The sequence below is a fragment of the Girardinichthys multiradiatus genome, chromosome 3, assembly GCF_021462225.1.
Source record: "Girardinichthys multiradiatus isolate DD_20200921_A chromosome 3, DD_fGirMul_XY1, whole genome shotgun sequence".
Taxonomy (NCBI): Eukaryota; Metazoa; Chordata; class Actinopteri; order Cyprinodontiformes; family Goodeidae; genus Girardinichthys; species Girardinichthys multiradiatus.
Genome location: NC_061796.1, coordinates 41,258,663 through 41,273,369, shown reverse-complemented (window position 1 = coordinate 41,273,369; position 14,707 = coordinate 41,258,663). Strand labels below are relative to the sequence as shown.

The following is a 14,707-nucleotide window of genomic DNA, read 5'->3' as shown; positions in this document are numbered from 1 at the left end:
CTGATTGTTGTCCTATGGACAGACTCTCCCACCTCATCTGTAGATCTCTGCTGTTCATCCAGAGTGATCATGGGCCTCTTGGCTGCATCTCTGATCAGTCTTCTCCTTGTTCGAGATGAAAGTTTAGAGGGACGGCCGGGTCTTGCTAGATTTGCAGTGGTCTGATACTCCTTCCATTTCAATATGATTGCTTGCACAGTGCTCCTTGGGATGTTTAAAGCTTGGAAAATCTTTTTGTATCCAAATCCGGCTTTAAACTTCTCCACAACAGTATCTCGGACCTGCCTGGTGTGTTCCTTGGTCTTCATGATGCTCTCTGTGCTTTGAACAGAACCCTGAGACTATCACAGAGCAGGTGCATTTATACGGAGACTTGATGACACACAGGTGGATTCTATTTATCATCATCAGTCATTTGAGACAACATTGGATCATTCAGAGATCCTCAATGAACTTCTGGAGTGAATTTGCTGCACTGAAAGTAAAGGGGCTGAATAATATTGCACGCCCCACTTTTCAGTTTTTTATTTGTTAAAAAAGTTTGACACATCCAATAAATTTCATTCCACTTCATGATTGTGTCCCACTTGTTGTTGATTCTTCACAAAAAATTTGAATTTCATATCTTTATGTTTGAAGCCTGAAATGTGGCAAGAGGTTGAAAAGTTCAAGGGGGCCGAATACTTTCGCAAGGCTCTGTATATGTAGCTGATAGTTATCATCATGCTAGCATGGCTGCCTACTTGCCCTTTTATGGTTAATAAACATGAAGCAGGAAGTGAGGTTGTGCAGATTTACACTTGAAAGGAGGTAGCTCAGTGCTCTATTCACACAGGTTAAAACTTATTTGGCATTTTGTTAATTTATCATTTTTATTTTGGGATGTCTTTAATGCTTTACTTTAATAAAATGTGGATTTTCTTTGGAGTTTAACACCTGCTGACAAAACCTCCCACTGTGCTGACATTTCAACAATGTTTTCTTGTAAAGTCACAGTGTCATGAAATTGTTACTTGTTTCTCCTGATTATCTGTAGTGAGCTGCACAGAACCTCGGGTAGAAACATGCACTGCATACAGAACCGGGCCTGCAGGCACATTTCTGCATATGTTTTTTGTTATAATGGCTAAAGAAATAACTTAAATAGCTTTTATTTGAGTTTTAAGTGTTCGGTTTGTATCTGTCCGCTGGATATGTGTTGTTCCCAAAACAAAATAATTAGCTTTTTTCTATATAAACGTATCTGTTTTTGTCCTAAAAATTATAATTTACGTCAGATTGTAAATGTCAGTGTAAACTGAGCCATTTCTCTGTGTGAATTTGTTATTCTGCAGATGGTGTACCACAGCTTACAGCTGATAGCCTTTACCGTCCTCGCCATCCTCATCATGCGCCTGAAGCTCTTCCTGACCCCGCACATGTGCATCATGGCGTCACTGGTCTGCTCCCGACAGGTGTGCGTCAACTACCTGAAACACCAGAAACTGGGTCCTGAACAAGATTTTATGTCCCCGAAACTGTTCAGAAGCATTTAAGATTAGTCATTAGGCTGCACTTAACTGACTCAGTGATGACACTCTGGGTGCTGGAGTCTCTGTTGCTTGATGTTTTTGTCCCAACCAGAGTTTCTGCAGGACAGCTTCCTTTCCTGCTCCACCGCACGTTTAACTGTTAGGAAAGCTGCAATAATGTTCTGATGCTGCGTCTCCTGAAACATCCAGAGCTTCATCATTTGGTTCTAAAGATATATTTGAATTGACAGACAGCTGACCTCAATAAACTCTTAGTCCTGCTGTTTTTCTTCTCTGAAATTGAAAGAATACATGTGCATATCGGCATATTAGAATATAATCAAAAACTTAATTGGAGTTATTCAATCCAAAAAGTTTTTATTTATACATTGTGATATATTTTAAGTCTTTATTTCTGATGATTATGGTTTACAGCTTTTGAGAGTCTAAAATACAATTTCTTGGAAGTGGGGTATGATATAAGACCTACACGATCACCCAAAGAACTGCTGACTCGACTGTTGGACACAAGAGACTCATGGACACACTCTGTTGATAGGGCAAGCCACAATGGTTCGAGTTGGCTTTTCAATGAGTGCCATATCCAAGCGTTTTAATGGAAAGTCGAGTGGAAGGAAACGGTTTAAATGGAAAAGGTGCACAAGCAAAACCGATAACCACAAACTCGGGAGGACTGTGAAGCAAAGCCCTGAGCAAGTTTTGGATGCATATACTGTATAGTACATGGCCAAGCTTCTTAGTAGACTGACATTCTGCATTAGAAATCCTTTTATATTGGTCTTTTGTAGCATTATAATCTTACAAGAAAGTAGAATTTAGGTTTTCATAAGCTGTAAGCCGTGATAATCAAAATGAAATCTTCCTGTTTAATGTGATCTGTATAATTTACAAATTTCACCTTTGTATTTTAATTACTGAGAGAAGTTAATTTTTAAAGATTTTCTAAAATACTGAGATCCCACATGTACGTTGTGTATCAAATATACCCTCTCTCCAGTTGTTTGGTTGGATTGGTGAGAAGTTCAGGCACCAGGCTGTAGTTTTTGGAGTCATGGCCATGATGGCCATACAGGGAGTGGCCAACCTGCAGGCCCAGTGGGCGATTATTGGAGAGTTCAGCAACCTGCCGCAGGAAGAGCTTCTGGACTGGATCCAGGAAAACACTCGTCCCGGTGAGTGACGTTAACAATTTTCATGACAAAACTCTGGCTTTGGTAAGTTGTTTCAAGCAGGAAATTAATTTAGTAAGGATGATTAAATGAACTCTGAAAATGTTGTTTTGAAACATGTTTACAGGAACTCTGTTACTGACTAGTTTTACTGCATGGTTTCGCTATTTGTTTTGTCATGGTTCTCTGTGTGGTCGGTGTAGACGCTGTGTTTGCCGGAGCCATGCCCACCATGGCCAGCGTGAAGCTTTCCACTGGACGGCCTATCGTCAACCACCCCCACTACGAAGATGCTGGTCTCAGGTCAGTTTAGCCGTTTATGATCACAAAGAACATCTTCACACCTAAGCTGTTTATCTGGATCTGTAGGCCGTTATCTCAATCCAGAAGTTGTATATCCTGTCGGCATTTAATGTTCCAATAAAGGTAATATTCAAATCAATCGTTCCTCACAGGGAGAGAACCAAGCTGGTTTATTCCATGTACAGTCGCATGTCTGGAGAAACCGTTAAGCGAAACCTGATGAAGCTGGGGGTGGACTTCTTCATCCTGGAGGATTCCTGGTGCACCAGGCGAACCAGGTAAGCTCAGGATCACCAGCACAGTCTCCTCCTCTCTGGTTATCTTTGGGGGCAGGGAGTTTATCCTCTTCCCTGTCTCTGTTCTTTAGGCCCGGGTGTAGCATGCCAGAGATCTGGGACATAGAGAACCCTGACAACGTTGGTAAAATTCCCTTCTGCACCCACATGTCCAGGAACTCACGGCCCTACTTCAGCACCATCTTTTCCAATGATATCTACAAAGTTCTCAAGGTTCCTAAAGATCTGAGATAACAATGTTGGACAGACAGGACCAAACCAAATCAATTTTAAACCAACTGTTTTCTGTTTCTTATTTTTCTTCACAACTCAAACAGCTGTGGTCTCTCTTTGCTCGTATTCCTACCACGGACACAAAATGCCATAACTCCGTCCTCTGTTGCTGCGGTATTTGTGACTCACTGATGGTATTTGTTTTCTGCATCTTTCTGATCTGGAATCATCACTGTGTTCATGTCAGGATCCACGTGAAAGCCAAAAGGTGTCACTGTTTCTCATTTAGCATGTTGCGTTGGCTCCTGTATGATTATTCCTTGTTTTAAAGGATGCATCCATATTTTTCTTCCTGCATTTTTAAATTTCAGTGTCGCTTCAGCCGTAAACGATCTGTCAGTGATGTCCACATACTGTGAAGCAATACCCTTTGCAAATTTGACAAAGAAGCTGATTTCCTCTATCATGTACAGTGAAAAGGTTTTTCTGTAGTACAGTATTTTTATAATTTATTTGTGTGAACAGTTTTATGCAATTTTAGGACGTCTGTGTTCGGAGGCTTTTTAAATCTAATACATATCATACAGTGTTACTGAAAGATTTGGACAACTTCACATGAGAAAGAAGCCCTTGTTAATTTTGTTGTAATCGGGAAGCTTTTTTCTGGGATGAATATAGTTAGGAAATGTATATATTTCTTCAAACAGCCGTGGTACAACTTTTTATATACTTGTTTTGTAAAATACTGATGTTAGGCCTTAAAATGGTTCCGGTTGTGTTTCTTGAATTATTGTTTGTTGCCAAAGGAAGTCTTGTTATTAAAAAGCTGCATATTCAGGGTCACCTCATAACTGATGTGTGTTTTTACTAACTAAAGTAGGGATGCACAATATATCTGCATTAACATCGGTATCGGCCGATCTTAGTTATTTTTTAACGTATCGGTCCAATAAGTAAACCTGGGTCAATATTAACAGCCAACATTTATTTACATCTTTTTGCCGGTTGTGTGTTTCTGGAGGGGGTTGGTCATGTGGTATTTGTTTGGTTGCGTGACAGCAAAATTCAGCTATATCAGCAACATTTATAGCTGATACTGGCCCAAATGATTGGTTCCACTTTTTGGCTACACTGATTTTTTATTTTTTTCCACATGTACTAGATGTTTACAAGTTAACACTTAAGGTGTTAAACTTTCTGTTTATTTTACTTTACCCAAAAAAATTATTTAAGGCAAGTAAAAAACATGAGCTTTGTCTTTGGAGAACTTTTCTAGGCAGAGCAGGCAAATATTGTCAAGATGCAGTATGATTATTTACCAATAAGACTGAATGCTAACATTGGGTCGAGAGATGTCAAAGTATTAGTGCAACTATAGATATTTTACTATCTAAATATGACGGTTTAGACATGGCCGTGTATTTGAAAACGTTGACAAATGTAGCCAAGAGTTGAAGAGGTGATGTTCCACATGGATCAGGATTGTTTCCTATCAAAATGGACGATGGCCCAAACTGCTACAATGCCTCCCAGCATGCATTGCTGCTCTGACGTCACCGCCAGAATACCAGCTGAAGCTAACGCTAAGCTGCCATTTCCAGCCGTAATAAACCGATACTACGCCAGTAGGCAATCTCTGGAGAAATAGAAGCTCGCAGGTGGGTTTACTTTTGCTCTCCCCACTGGCCATTCCCGGAAGAGCTTGACAAAGCTGGAAATCTTGCTGATATCAGAAGATTTATATCCCAATCGAAGACTGCGCCGCAACCTAAGGCGAAGTTAAAAGAAAACCAGAGGTTTCTTTTCCAAGGAGACGAGTTTTTCTTGTTTGTTCCAGTCGACTGCAACAGTTCATCATATTTTTCCCATTTGGACCACGGAGGAGAAGTCGACCGTGTTGAGTTGTTCACGGACGCATGACTACTCCCACTATCTAGTCAGGAGTTTTAAAGTTGGACTATTGAAGATTCCCTTGTTTCTACTGACGGCTGAAGCAATGGCTGGGGCTTCAGCCATCCAGTGAAAAACTAGAAGGGTTTGCAGTTGATACCTAGGATTATTGTTGCTATCGTTTTCAAGAGAATCTCCGATGCAGATTTCTGCACCGTTGTCGTTGAAGAATGTCTCAGTTGACAATTTCGATGGAAAACATTACTTGTGGGTAGTGTGCAGATCAAGTCACCATCAGGGGTTGTAGTCTTTTGTATGCGAGCAAAATGCCTGGTCCCAGATGTTTCTATGATTACAATCAATGGCTTTAAAGGCCAAGCTAAACCCAAGCAGGGATGACTGGGCTGCTTGGCCATCATGTGCAAGGTTCTCACCTGCAAAGGATTAGTGCAAAACGTTTTAATGCCAGTAGATGCTGAAGATGTAAAACAGTTAAAGCGTTTGTGCCCCATTTTCACATGTTTAAGGTTAAATCCGTGGCCAGGGGGTAGCTGGAAATTTAAATAAGTGATCTTAGCAACTCAGATATATTTTACACAAAACTGATCAAGACTGTAAATTTAAGAGAAAACAGGTATCTATTCCACAACACCACCTACACTATTAGCAGGCAAAAGGAGAATAAAGATAGATTTCCTTACCTTTTGTTTTGGGTCGACCCTGTGGTGTAGAACGATGTCTGCCTCGTAGTCAATTAATTATCCTTTAGTTAGTGCCAAATCCGGGTTACGGCACCAACTGTCTGCAGGGCGTCTCCCCTTACACACTCTCACCCAAGAAGATATGCAAAAAGAGGCTCCTAAAAAGACAAGACACAGAGCTGAAGCAGGGCAGATATGGGAGGGGTGCGGGAGACAGAGAAAAAGCGTCCACCTCCACCAAGAGGAGGAAAACAAAGAAAGGATTGTTTATTTCATAGTGTTTTGCTTTGTTTTGATGCTTAAACTGTGTTGGTCCGGAGTAGGCCTAGAGCGAGCCGCCCTGATTCCAACTTTATCTCAATGAGTGGTTTGAGCACTATTAGTCTGGTAACATGAGCTTGTTCTGAGTTATTGATGTTTTCCTTTCCTCTTGTCTCACTAACCTGCATAAAATATGTTAGCCCAGTCCTTATACACCTGCTAAAATTAATCTCCAGTATTCCAGCTGCTTATGCTAAAACTCTGCTAATGCTAAGGCAGTAGTCACTACTGTAGTAATTCAAACAAAGCTCGCTCTCGTTCCACTGCGATCGTCCATAGCACGCCACCAGCACTTATACACACATTAATTTGTATTAGTGGTACACAAATGTTGGGCCATCGTCCATTTTGTGAAGTAAATTAACTGTCACTACACCTCCCAGCATGCACTGCAGCTCTGATGTCACCAGCTAGCTCAAGCTTGTTTTTGATAGCGTTCTTACCCCATAAATGTGGACCACCACCGGTCACAACGTAAAGGAAGCACTCTTGGAGAAGTAGAAGCTCGCAGTCGGGTTTATTTCCCTTCTCTACGCTGGCCAATTTCATGAAGAGCTTGACAGAGATGTTAGCCTAATAATCACAACCCCAGAATGTATCTCTGATATCTATTTGTAAGAAATAATTTTTGGTTAGAACTTACCGCTTCTAAATTATGCTTTTTTTATTATAATTTTGATAAATATTTATAAGCAATAATCATAAATCCTTACATAGAGATACATGTGGAACTTGTGCCTCTTTACCAGTGACATTTCAGGCTCTACTCCGCACGGAAACTGTAGCGTTTCCATTGAAATTTCCATTTTTTTTTTTCAAGTGTAAAATGGGTCGCTCTGATAATTTTCTGGAACACAACCCAGCCAGAACTTATAAAATAAGGCACAAGGTTTTTCACGTGAGGAGGGTACGGCAGGAGAAGTGGAGAGGAGTGATACTGCTATCTGGACCTCTGAAGCTCCAAAATTTGCATGAAGTTGTTCACATTTTGGGCTTTATGAGGAAGTAGTTTGTCTCAGACATGGCAAGAATGAGTACAAGAACTTCGCCACACGGAGCAACGAGCAGACTCGTTAACAGGAGCATCTTCAGTGGAGTATGCACCAGGCCTGGAGAATGAAACCACCAGCAAACCAAAACGCCACCCCAACAAGACGTTTCTTCACTTCCTTTTCTCTTTTTTTGGTATATACCAAGACTGATTTTGGGCTCAACGTTATTTTTCATGCATAAGGAAGATTTATGTCAGAGTCGATTTCTTTTTTCTATATAGACTATTACATGAGCTGTTTTATGGAATGTGTGTTTTTGGGGAAATGTGTTTGAACGGGTGATTATGTGTGGGATCAGCTGATCAGCCATCTTCGTAGTCCATCACTCCATTTAATCAGTCACTGTGATGTGTAATTAACACAACATTAAGAGTCAGTTGTCCCAAAGGTTATTGATTTCCAATTCAGCAAATCAATTTTGAAACATTATTTCATTAAAATAGTGTTTTATGTTACCTCCTGCTTTGCATTGTGATCTGGTTGTTTGAACACCAAGCAAATCTTGTTCTTTTAGCTTTTAAAGCTAAATTAGCCTCATTCTAAATTCCTCAGAACAAACCTTGGTTCTTAAATGTACATCTTTACACTGATCTGTTATATCACTGCATTGTTTTTATTGGTTATTGGTGTCAGTTTTATTCTTATTTGTTCCTTTTTACAGTTTTTACCATTGTTTATTTGTTTTTGCTAATTAAAATTTTTACCTAGTTGTTTAGTAGAATGTTAATAGCCTAGTTAAAGAATTTCTTGACTGAACTATTTTAACCAAAACCTTTTGTTTTTTTGTTAATTCTTGTATTGTGGAGGGAAATTTTTTGTGTTTATTCAATACACGTATGCAGGGCTTGCTGCTCGAGAACCCCAGTGCTTGAATTCACTCCTTCGTCTATTGTTCTATAATGCCACACCTCACCAGGCAGGTATTCTTAAAAAGATACCTGACAGAGACTAAGAGCTGTTTAGCTATTATTTCCTGATGATCAGGTGGTGCCCTCACTTCTTGATTTTGATAATTGTCATTGGCACTTAGACATCTGCTGGTATTAATTGTATTAATAGCCAAACCAACTGTGGTGCAAAAATCATCCATGCCATTAGTGCAGGGTTGCATATGAAAAAATAACCAAGTTTGCTTTTCTGTTTCACTTACTGCCACTTACTTAATGTTTCACTTACTGACATTACCATTATGATTGCAGGTGTCAATCCTACCTATTTTAGAAACTGAACACATAAGAAATGAAATTATCTGAAAAACACACACTTTTAAGTAAAACTTAAAGCCTTTTTATTAAACAGAGGGATACAATTTTTGTGAGTAACACAAAACAACAATTTGTTGCCAATATCAACTTTATTCAAGTGTGGAGCCGTAAACCTCAACCTCACAAAGAGTGAGGTACTCGATACGGTTGGGGATGACTATGCTGACGTAGCGCCCTTCAATCCCGTAACACTGAAACTCATAAAGACTCTGTTTCGAAGAAGCTATGATCTCAGCACATCTGTCAAAAGAAACAGAACATAACCAATATTTACTATATTCTGTAGGCTGTTACTACATTCAATAAAAACCAGCAACCAAATTGAATGACGAGTTGCTTATTTTAAATCATGTTGTCTACTTATGCATATCATATGTCCCTCTAAGAGTGACTGGTCCCTTAAGATTCCTGTGCACAAGCTACATAGTTCTCATGCAAAGATCTGTCAGAACCAACATTTTGGACTGCCTTTATTTTTACAAAATAAGGAAAGTAAATTTATTTACAAAGTACCTGGTATTATGGTTGCAATTGTTGTCAAGAGAATCTCCAATCCAGATCTCGGCTCCGTTGAGTCGTTCTTCAAACAAATTCCGGTTGACGACTTTAATGGAAAACACTTTGCGCGTTTTACCCATATCCAGTCGCCACCAGGGATTCATTTCGTTTTTTGTTTGTGAGCAAGAGGCCTGATCCCAGTCGTTGTTGCGATTCCCATCAATGGCGTTATATGCAAGACCAAATTCAAACAGCGATGACTGTGTGGCTTTGCCTTGAAGGGCAAGGTTCTCACCTGTTAACAGAATTGCTAATCATGAAAAAATCTGCAAAAATGTAAAGAAAAATCTAACGTTTTTTCCAGTTTGTTGCCATTTTCTGAAAGTAGATGATTTATCATGATATGGAATCAATTTGACCTATCTTTCATTGTGCCATATCATATGTGTCTTTGCATGTATGTGGGAAATGTAACTGAGCCACTAATTTTGGGGAAAATTTCATTTTTTTGTACCAGCTGAGGGCTGTTGAAGGTTGCTGGTGGTTTGGGGGAATAGTATTTAAATTTAGTCACATATAAATTCAGCCTCTTTTTGGAATCATACTCAAAATAATTCCTGCATTTACCTGAAATCGCACCAAATTTGCCAATCACACGGTAGCAACTGAATGGATTTAAGAATCCCAACGTGATGAAGGTGGCATTCTGATGTTTAAACTGATGTTCAAATCAAAATGGTGAAGAAAGGAGATTTAAGTTATTTAAAAATGCCATGGTTAGTGGTGCCAAACAGGGTGATGAGTGTTTTAGAAATCTATCAGGATTTTCACTCATGACCATCTCTACAGTTTACCTGATATGGTTGTAAGGAAATAGTAGTTTAATCACTTTTAAGATATACAGAACACCATCTCTGACTGTACAATATTTCAAACCTCAAGACCTATGGTCTACAGCAGCAGAAGACCACACTTGGTGGAACAATCAGCCTTGATTTCAGCTGCAATCTGCCCAAGTCAGAATTTGGTGTAAACAACATGAAAGCATGGATCTATCCTTTGAATCAACAGTTCAGGCTAGAGGTGATGGTATAATGATGTAGGTGGTATTTTATTGGCAAATGTTGGGCCCCCAAGCACCAAATCCAAATGAGCGCCTGATCTCAATCCAACAGAGCGCGTCTTTGGGATGTCGTGGAGTGGGAGATTAAGATGAGGGATAAGTAGCTGACAAATCTGCTGCAACTGTGTGATGTTATTTCAATATGGACCAAAAGCTCTGAGGATTTTTCTGTTGTTTCTGAATCTATTGTTTTGTGTTTATGGATAAGTGTTTAAAATAAATGCCATTTCTATCTCAGTCCATTTCAATTTGATTTTTAAAAACACAAGTAGCATCTTCATGTTTAAAATATATACTAGAATCTCTCAAACATTTTGCTGCACCCGATCATAAAGAAACTCATAAATATGACATTCAAAAATGACCACCCCATCATCAATACATTTAAAAAAGTCTCTCACCGGTTGGAGCGCGGTACCCATAGACCTCCACTTCGCAGAGTGTTAGAATCTTCTCTGAGCCTGGTAGTAAAACAGTGACATAACGTCCTTCCATGCGATCAGGAATATTTATTTCAGAGATCTCATTCGGAAATGCAGAGACTGTAGCAGCTCTGAAAGAGAAGACTTTTGTCAGTAATATTCAGAATTTACTCTGAGTACTTAAACTAAGCACTTAATTTAAAAAAGGAGTGGTCCTACAAGACTTGGTGTGAAATAGGTACATGTAAAAAAGAAATAGCAATATCCAACAGGCCCTTATTCCATACTGTAAAACGTGTAAAGTGTATTTTCTGTTGCTGCACTTTACGTTATGGAACCCTTTAACACGTTTTTTCTCAAACTGAGCTGAAACTGAATTGTGTTATAATGATCACTCACAGTGGGTTTTCAGCACCGTTGCTTTGTAAAGAGTTTCCGATGCGAATCTCTGCCCCGATGATGCGTTCTGAACAACAGTCTCCTCTATTGGTGATAATAATCTGGGTGACTATATACGAATCCAGCAGGTCCACTCTCCACCAGGGGTTGGTTTGGATTGCAGTGTGGCTGCAAGATCCACTATTAAAGGCGGAATCTCTGTTCCCATCAATGGCATTGGAGGCAGCTCCAAAAACATCCCAACTTCCCTCGTAGCGCTGAGACTGAGTTGCTTTGCCACGCAAAGCCACATTTTCTGAAAAAAAAATTAAGAAGCATGGTTTTATCCCAGTCATATATCACTGCAGATTATCCTGTTAAATTCTGGTAGAATTTATATAGTAATTCAAAACCTAAATATTTGTCAAATGACTATAGATGCTGATTAGTTATTGATAATTGCATAATTGATTATGTTTTATCTTGTCTAAACTACCATAGCTAATCATCTCTATGTTCTTGTAGAAAGTGTTTCAAAATGTCAGAGACTTTTTTTTGGGTCCGATGTACAATTGGTGCAAAATGAGGTTTCTTTAAATATTCTTGAAAGCAAAATCTTATTGATTTCTCCAGGATAATGAAGCAAGCCACAAAGTTTCAATCATATGTAACTTTTTAATTGAACATGATAATGAGTTTGTTGTACTACAGCGGCCTCCACAGTCACCAAATCCCAATCTAATAGGGCACAATTGGGGTGGAGCAGAAGATTTGCATCATGGATATGAAGCAGACAAATCTGGGGCAACTGTGTGATGCCATTATGTTAATGAGAACCAAAACCTCTGAAGAAATTTTCTGACACCATCTGCCTACAAAACACCCAAGAGGTGACAACTATACATATGAGTCTGTGACAGACTTCTAAATATACAACCTGTTACAGGATACAGTTTCACATCTACATTTTAGGAAATTAAGAGATTTCTTCCAACTGGCGCCAGCCACTGCCAATCTGGATGTGTCTTGAAGATTCAGTGATGGAGGAAAGCAGACAACATACATATGAAACACATCCGAACATATTGCTTCTATGTTAGAAAACCTTACCAACTGGCATAACAAACCGAACTTGACTACATTGCATTATAAATAGAATCGGATTAAAGTTTATGCTTTGAGAGAAAATTAAACATTTATCTTGTTGGAATGGTACAGCATAAAAGTATTTACAACCTGAGGGCAGCTGTACACTTTGTCTGTAAGATTTGTAGCAGCTGCCCCCAACAAGAGGACAGAAAGCTGTTAATCCCCACGTTATGTTTACTAAGGATCTGCTTGATATGTACGTTTCCAAGGTAACAGCTTGGATATCATGTGGGGGTGTGGTATAGCCACAGGCTGCAGAGCAGCTCTGTGCATTGATGTACTGTTCTCGTCTTGCATTGGATCCGTTTGTCTTGTAAATTGCCTTCAAATAACTTGTGTTGTATGCAAATAAACATGATTGAATGGATTTGCAGCAGAGAAATCCCTGAGTTGAAGATTTGAATAATGTGTCACCAGAAGTTATCAAATTGTTGTCCTGATTTTGAATAGAACAGTGAATCTTTTCTAGACTGTGATGTGAAGTCTGAAAGCCATTGAACCCATGCCAGTAACATGGCACACCTTGCCAGAACAGTACCAAAAGACTGCATCTGACCTTCACGCAAATAAGACGTTTTACTTGCTCATCCACTTTATCAAAGACAGCAACCGGGGGGGTATATGTCATTAACAGGTCAGTGACATTAGGGTGTAAAAAAATATTCGGCCACAAATGTGCAAACGCACTGCAAAAACGTTAGGTGTCATGCCTACAGCAAGGATCCAAAAACAAACAGAATATGCATGAGATTTTAACGAATCGGCTATGTGTACTACACTGAATTGTGATAGTGAAGGTGACAAAAGTAACATTGAATGGTGTTGAAAGTTAAGGTTAAAGTCCAAACATCATCTAATGTAGAAAGGTTGAAGTCTTTCTCCCAAGCAGATGTAATTGGCTTTGCAAGTGCTGGACTTCTTCCACAAAACTGATCATAAGCTAAGAAACTCATCAAATTGGTTGATGGTGGGGGAATCCTTAAATGTAAAGGGATAGGTAGGAAATCTAAACTGCATGGTCTAACAAAATGTTACTGTAAATGTTTAATCTAATCTGTGGCTAAAAAGTGCCTCTTTAAAGATCGATTGTCCTATTTAAGCAATATTTACACTCTAACCGATCCGCAAATACACTGTAATACCAAAAGTATTTGTCTGTCTACTTTTACATGTACATGAACTTGGAAGACATCCTATTCTTAATCTATGAGGTCCAATTTGTTGATGGTCCCACCATTGCCAACATTTACACATGTAACTATTCTGTAAACATCTTCCACAAGTTTTAGGAATGTATTCGTAGTTAGATGAGAAAACCAGAACTGCAGCCTCCTCTTTAATTAATCCCAAAGGTGTTCAAGAAGGTTGAGCTCAGTCAAGTTTCCCCACACCAAACTTTAGACACATGCAACCATTTAAGTGATTGAAACGCAGGAATGATTTATTGATTGGGTGGTGTGACCCACTACTTTTGGCAATATAGTGCATGTTTAAATCACACTTACGGTAATTTTGGCCTGAATGCATCGGAAAGAAGAGCAGCAAATGAAATAGGATAACTTGTCTCATGATTCTGCAAAAAACAGACATGATAGAAAATCATTACCCAACTAAAAGTTTCTAAATTTCATGATAGACATTAGGCTTTACTTTTAGAAAAATGTTGGTTATTTTTAATCTAAACATACTTTGAATATTCTACATTTTAACTGTAAATTTTATTTGAAATATGACATAGAAATTGTAATGGAATAAGTAATTGAGAGCTTACCCTGGTTTCTTAGAAGACATGTTTCATCACTGGAACTCAAGTACTTCATGTGTTGACTCAGTCACTAAACTTCCTTCCTCATATAAATACCTTATTCATTGTCCAATCACGTCTCAAACTTTGGTTTACTCCTTATCTATTCCTGTAAGTTCAAGGGTTTTGTTTTTTTATGTTGAACAAACTCTCAGTTCAAACAATCCCATTTTGGACTGATGTGAGATTTTTTTGCCTTTACCATCCTTTCAGGAAATTTGTCCTTGCCTTTACCCATTAGCAGTTAATACATATTTTGAAATGTAACTTTTTATCCGGGCTGCACGGTGGTGCACTCTTGCCTTGCAGCAAGAAAGTCCTGGGTTTGACTCCCGGCTGGGGGTCTCACCGGGTACATGCTTGGTTGTTTGTGTATTTCCCTGCGATGGCAACCTGGCCAGGGTGTACCCTGCCTCCCACCCATAGACTGCTGGAGATAGGCACCAGCTTCCCTGCGACCCACTATGGAAGAAGCGGTGGAAAATGATTGACTGACTAACTTTTAATCCTTAAATTTGGAAATTACCCTTTTAAAAATCAAATTCAACCTATTGTATCACAAAACAAACTTAACTTCAACCTACTTAAACA

General features: G+C 39.1%; 2 protein-coding genes across 2 annotated transcripts in view; one reads left to right on the top strand and one right to left on the bottom strand.

Moving 5' to 3' along the window:
• Positions 1 to 4,356, top strand: part of dpy19l1l (dpy-19-like 1, like (H. sapiens)) — a 34,813-nt gene extending 30,457 nt beyond the window's left edge. The window contains exons 18-22 of the mRNA XM_047360589.1: positions 1,335 to 1,454; positions 2,530 to 2,704; positions 2,905 to 3,004; positions 3,157 to 3,282; positions 3,372 to 4,356. Of these exons, the coding sequence (XP_047216545.1) occupies positions 1,335 to 1,454; positions 2,530 to 2,704; positions 2,905 to 3,004; positions 3,157 to 3,282; positions 3,372 to 3,534 (684 nt within the window). The 3' untranslated portion in view covers positions 3,535 to 4,356. The remainder of the gene's footprint in view (positions 1 to 1,334; positions 1,455 to 2,529; positions 2,705 to 2,904; positions 3,005 to 3,156; positions 3,283 to 3,371) is intronic.
• A 1,122-nt stretch (positions 4,357 to 5,478) lies between these two features.
• LOC124865475 (fucolectin-5-like) lies at positions 5,479 to 14,422 on the bottom strand. Its single transcript, XM_047360590.1, has 6 exons — positions 14,084 to 14,422; positions 13,818 to 13,885; positions 11,185 to 11,479; positions 10,765 to 10,916; positions 9,256 to 9,535; positions 5,479 to 8,982 (listed from the first exon to the last, which is right to left on the bottom strand). The coding sequence occupies exons 1-6, from the start codon at positions 14,101 to 14,103 to the stop codon at positions 8,832 to 8,834; spliced, it is 966 nt and encodes a 321-aa protein (XP_047216546.1). The 5' UTR covers positions 14,104 to 14,422; the 3' UTR covers positions 5,479 to 8,831.
• Positions 14,423 to 14,707: the final 285 nt, after the last annotated feature.

What these genes read in the sequence shown, in the direction of transcription:
- LOC124865475 (XM_047360590.1), bottom strand. Translation starts at nt 14,103, where the DNA reads ATGTCTTCTAAGAAACCAGG. An exon ending in GCATTCAGGCCAAAATTACC is followed by an intron (nt 11,480 to 13,817) that starts GTAAGTGTGATT and finishes TTTTTTTTTCAG; the next exon opens with AAAATGTGGCTTTGCGTGGC. An exon ending in AATTGCAACCATAATACCAG is followed by an intron (nt 8,983 to 9,255) that starts GTACTTTGTAAA and finishes TTCTTTTGACAG; the next exon opens with ATGTGCTGAGATCATAGCTT.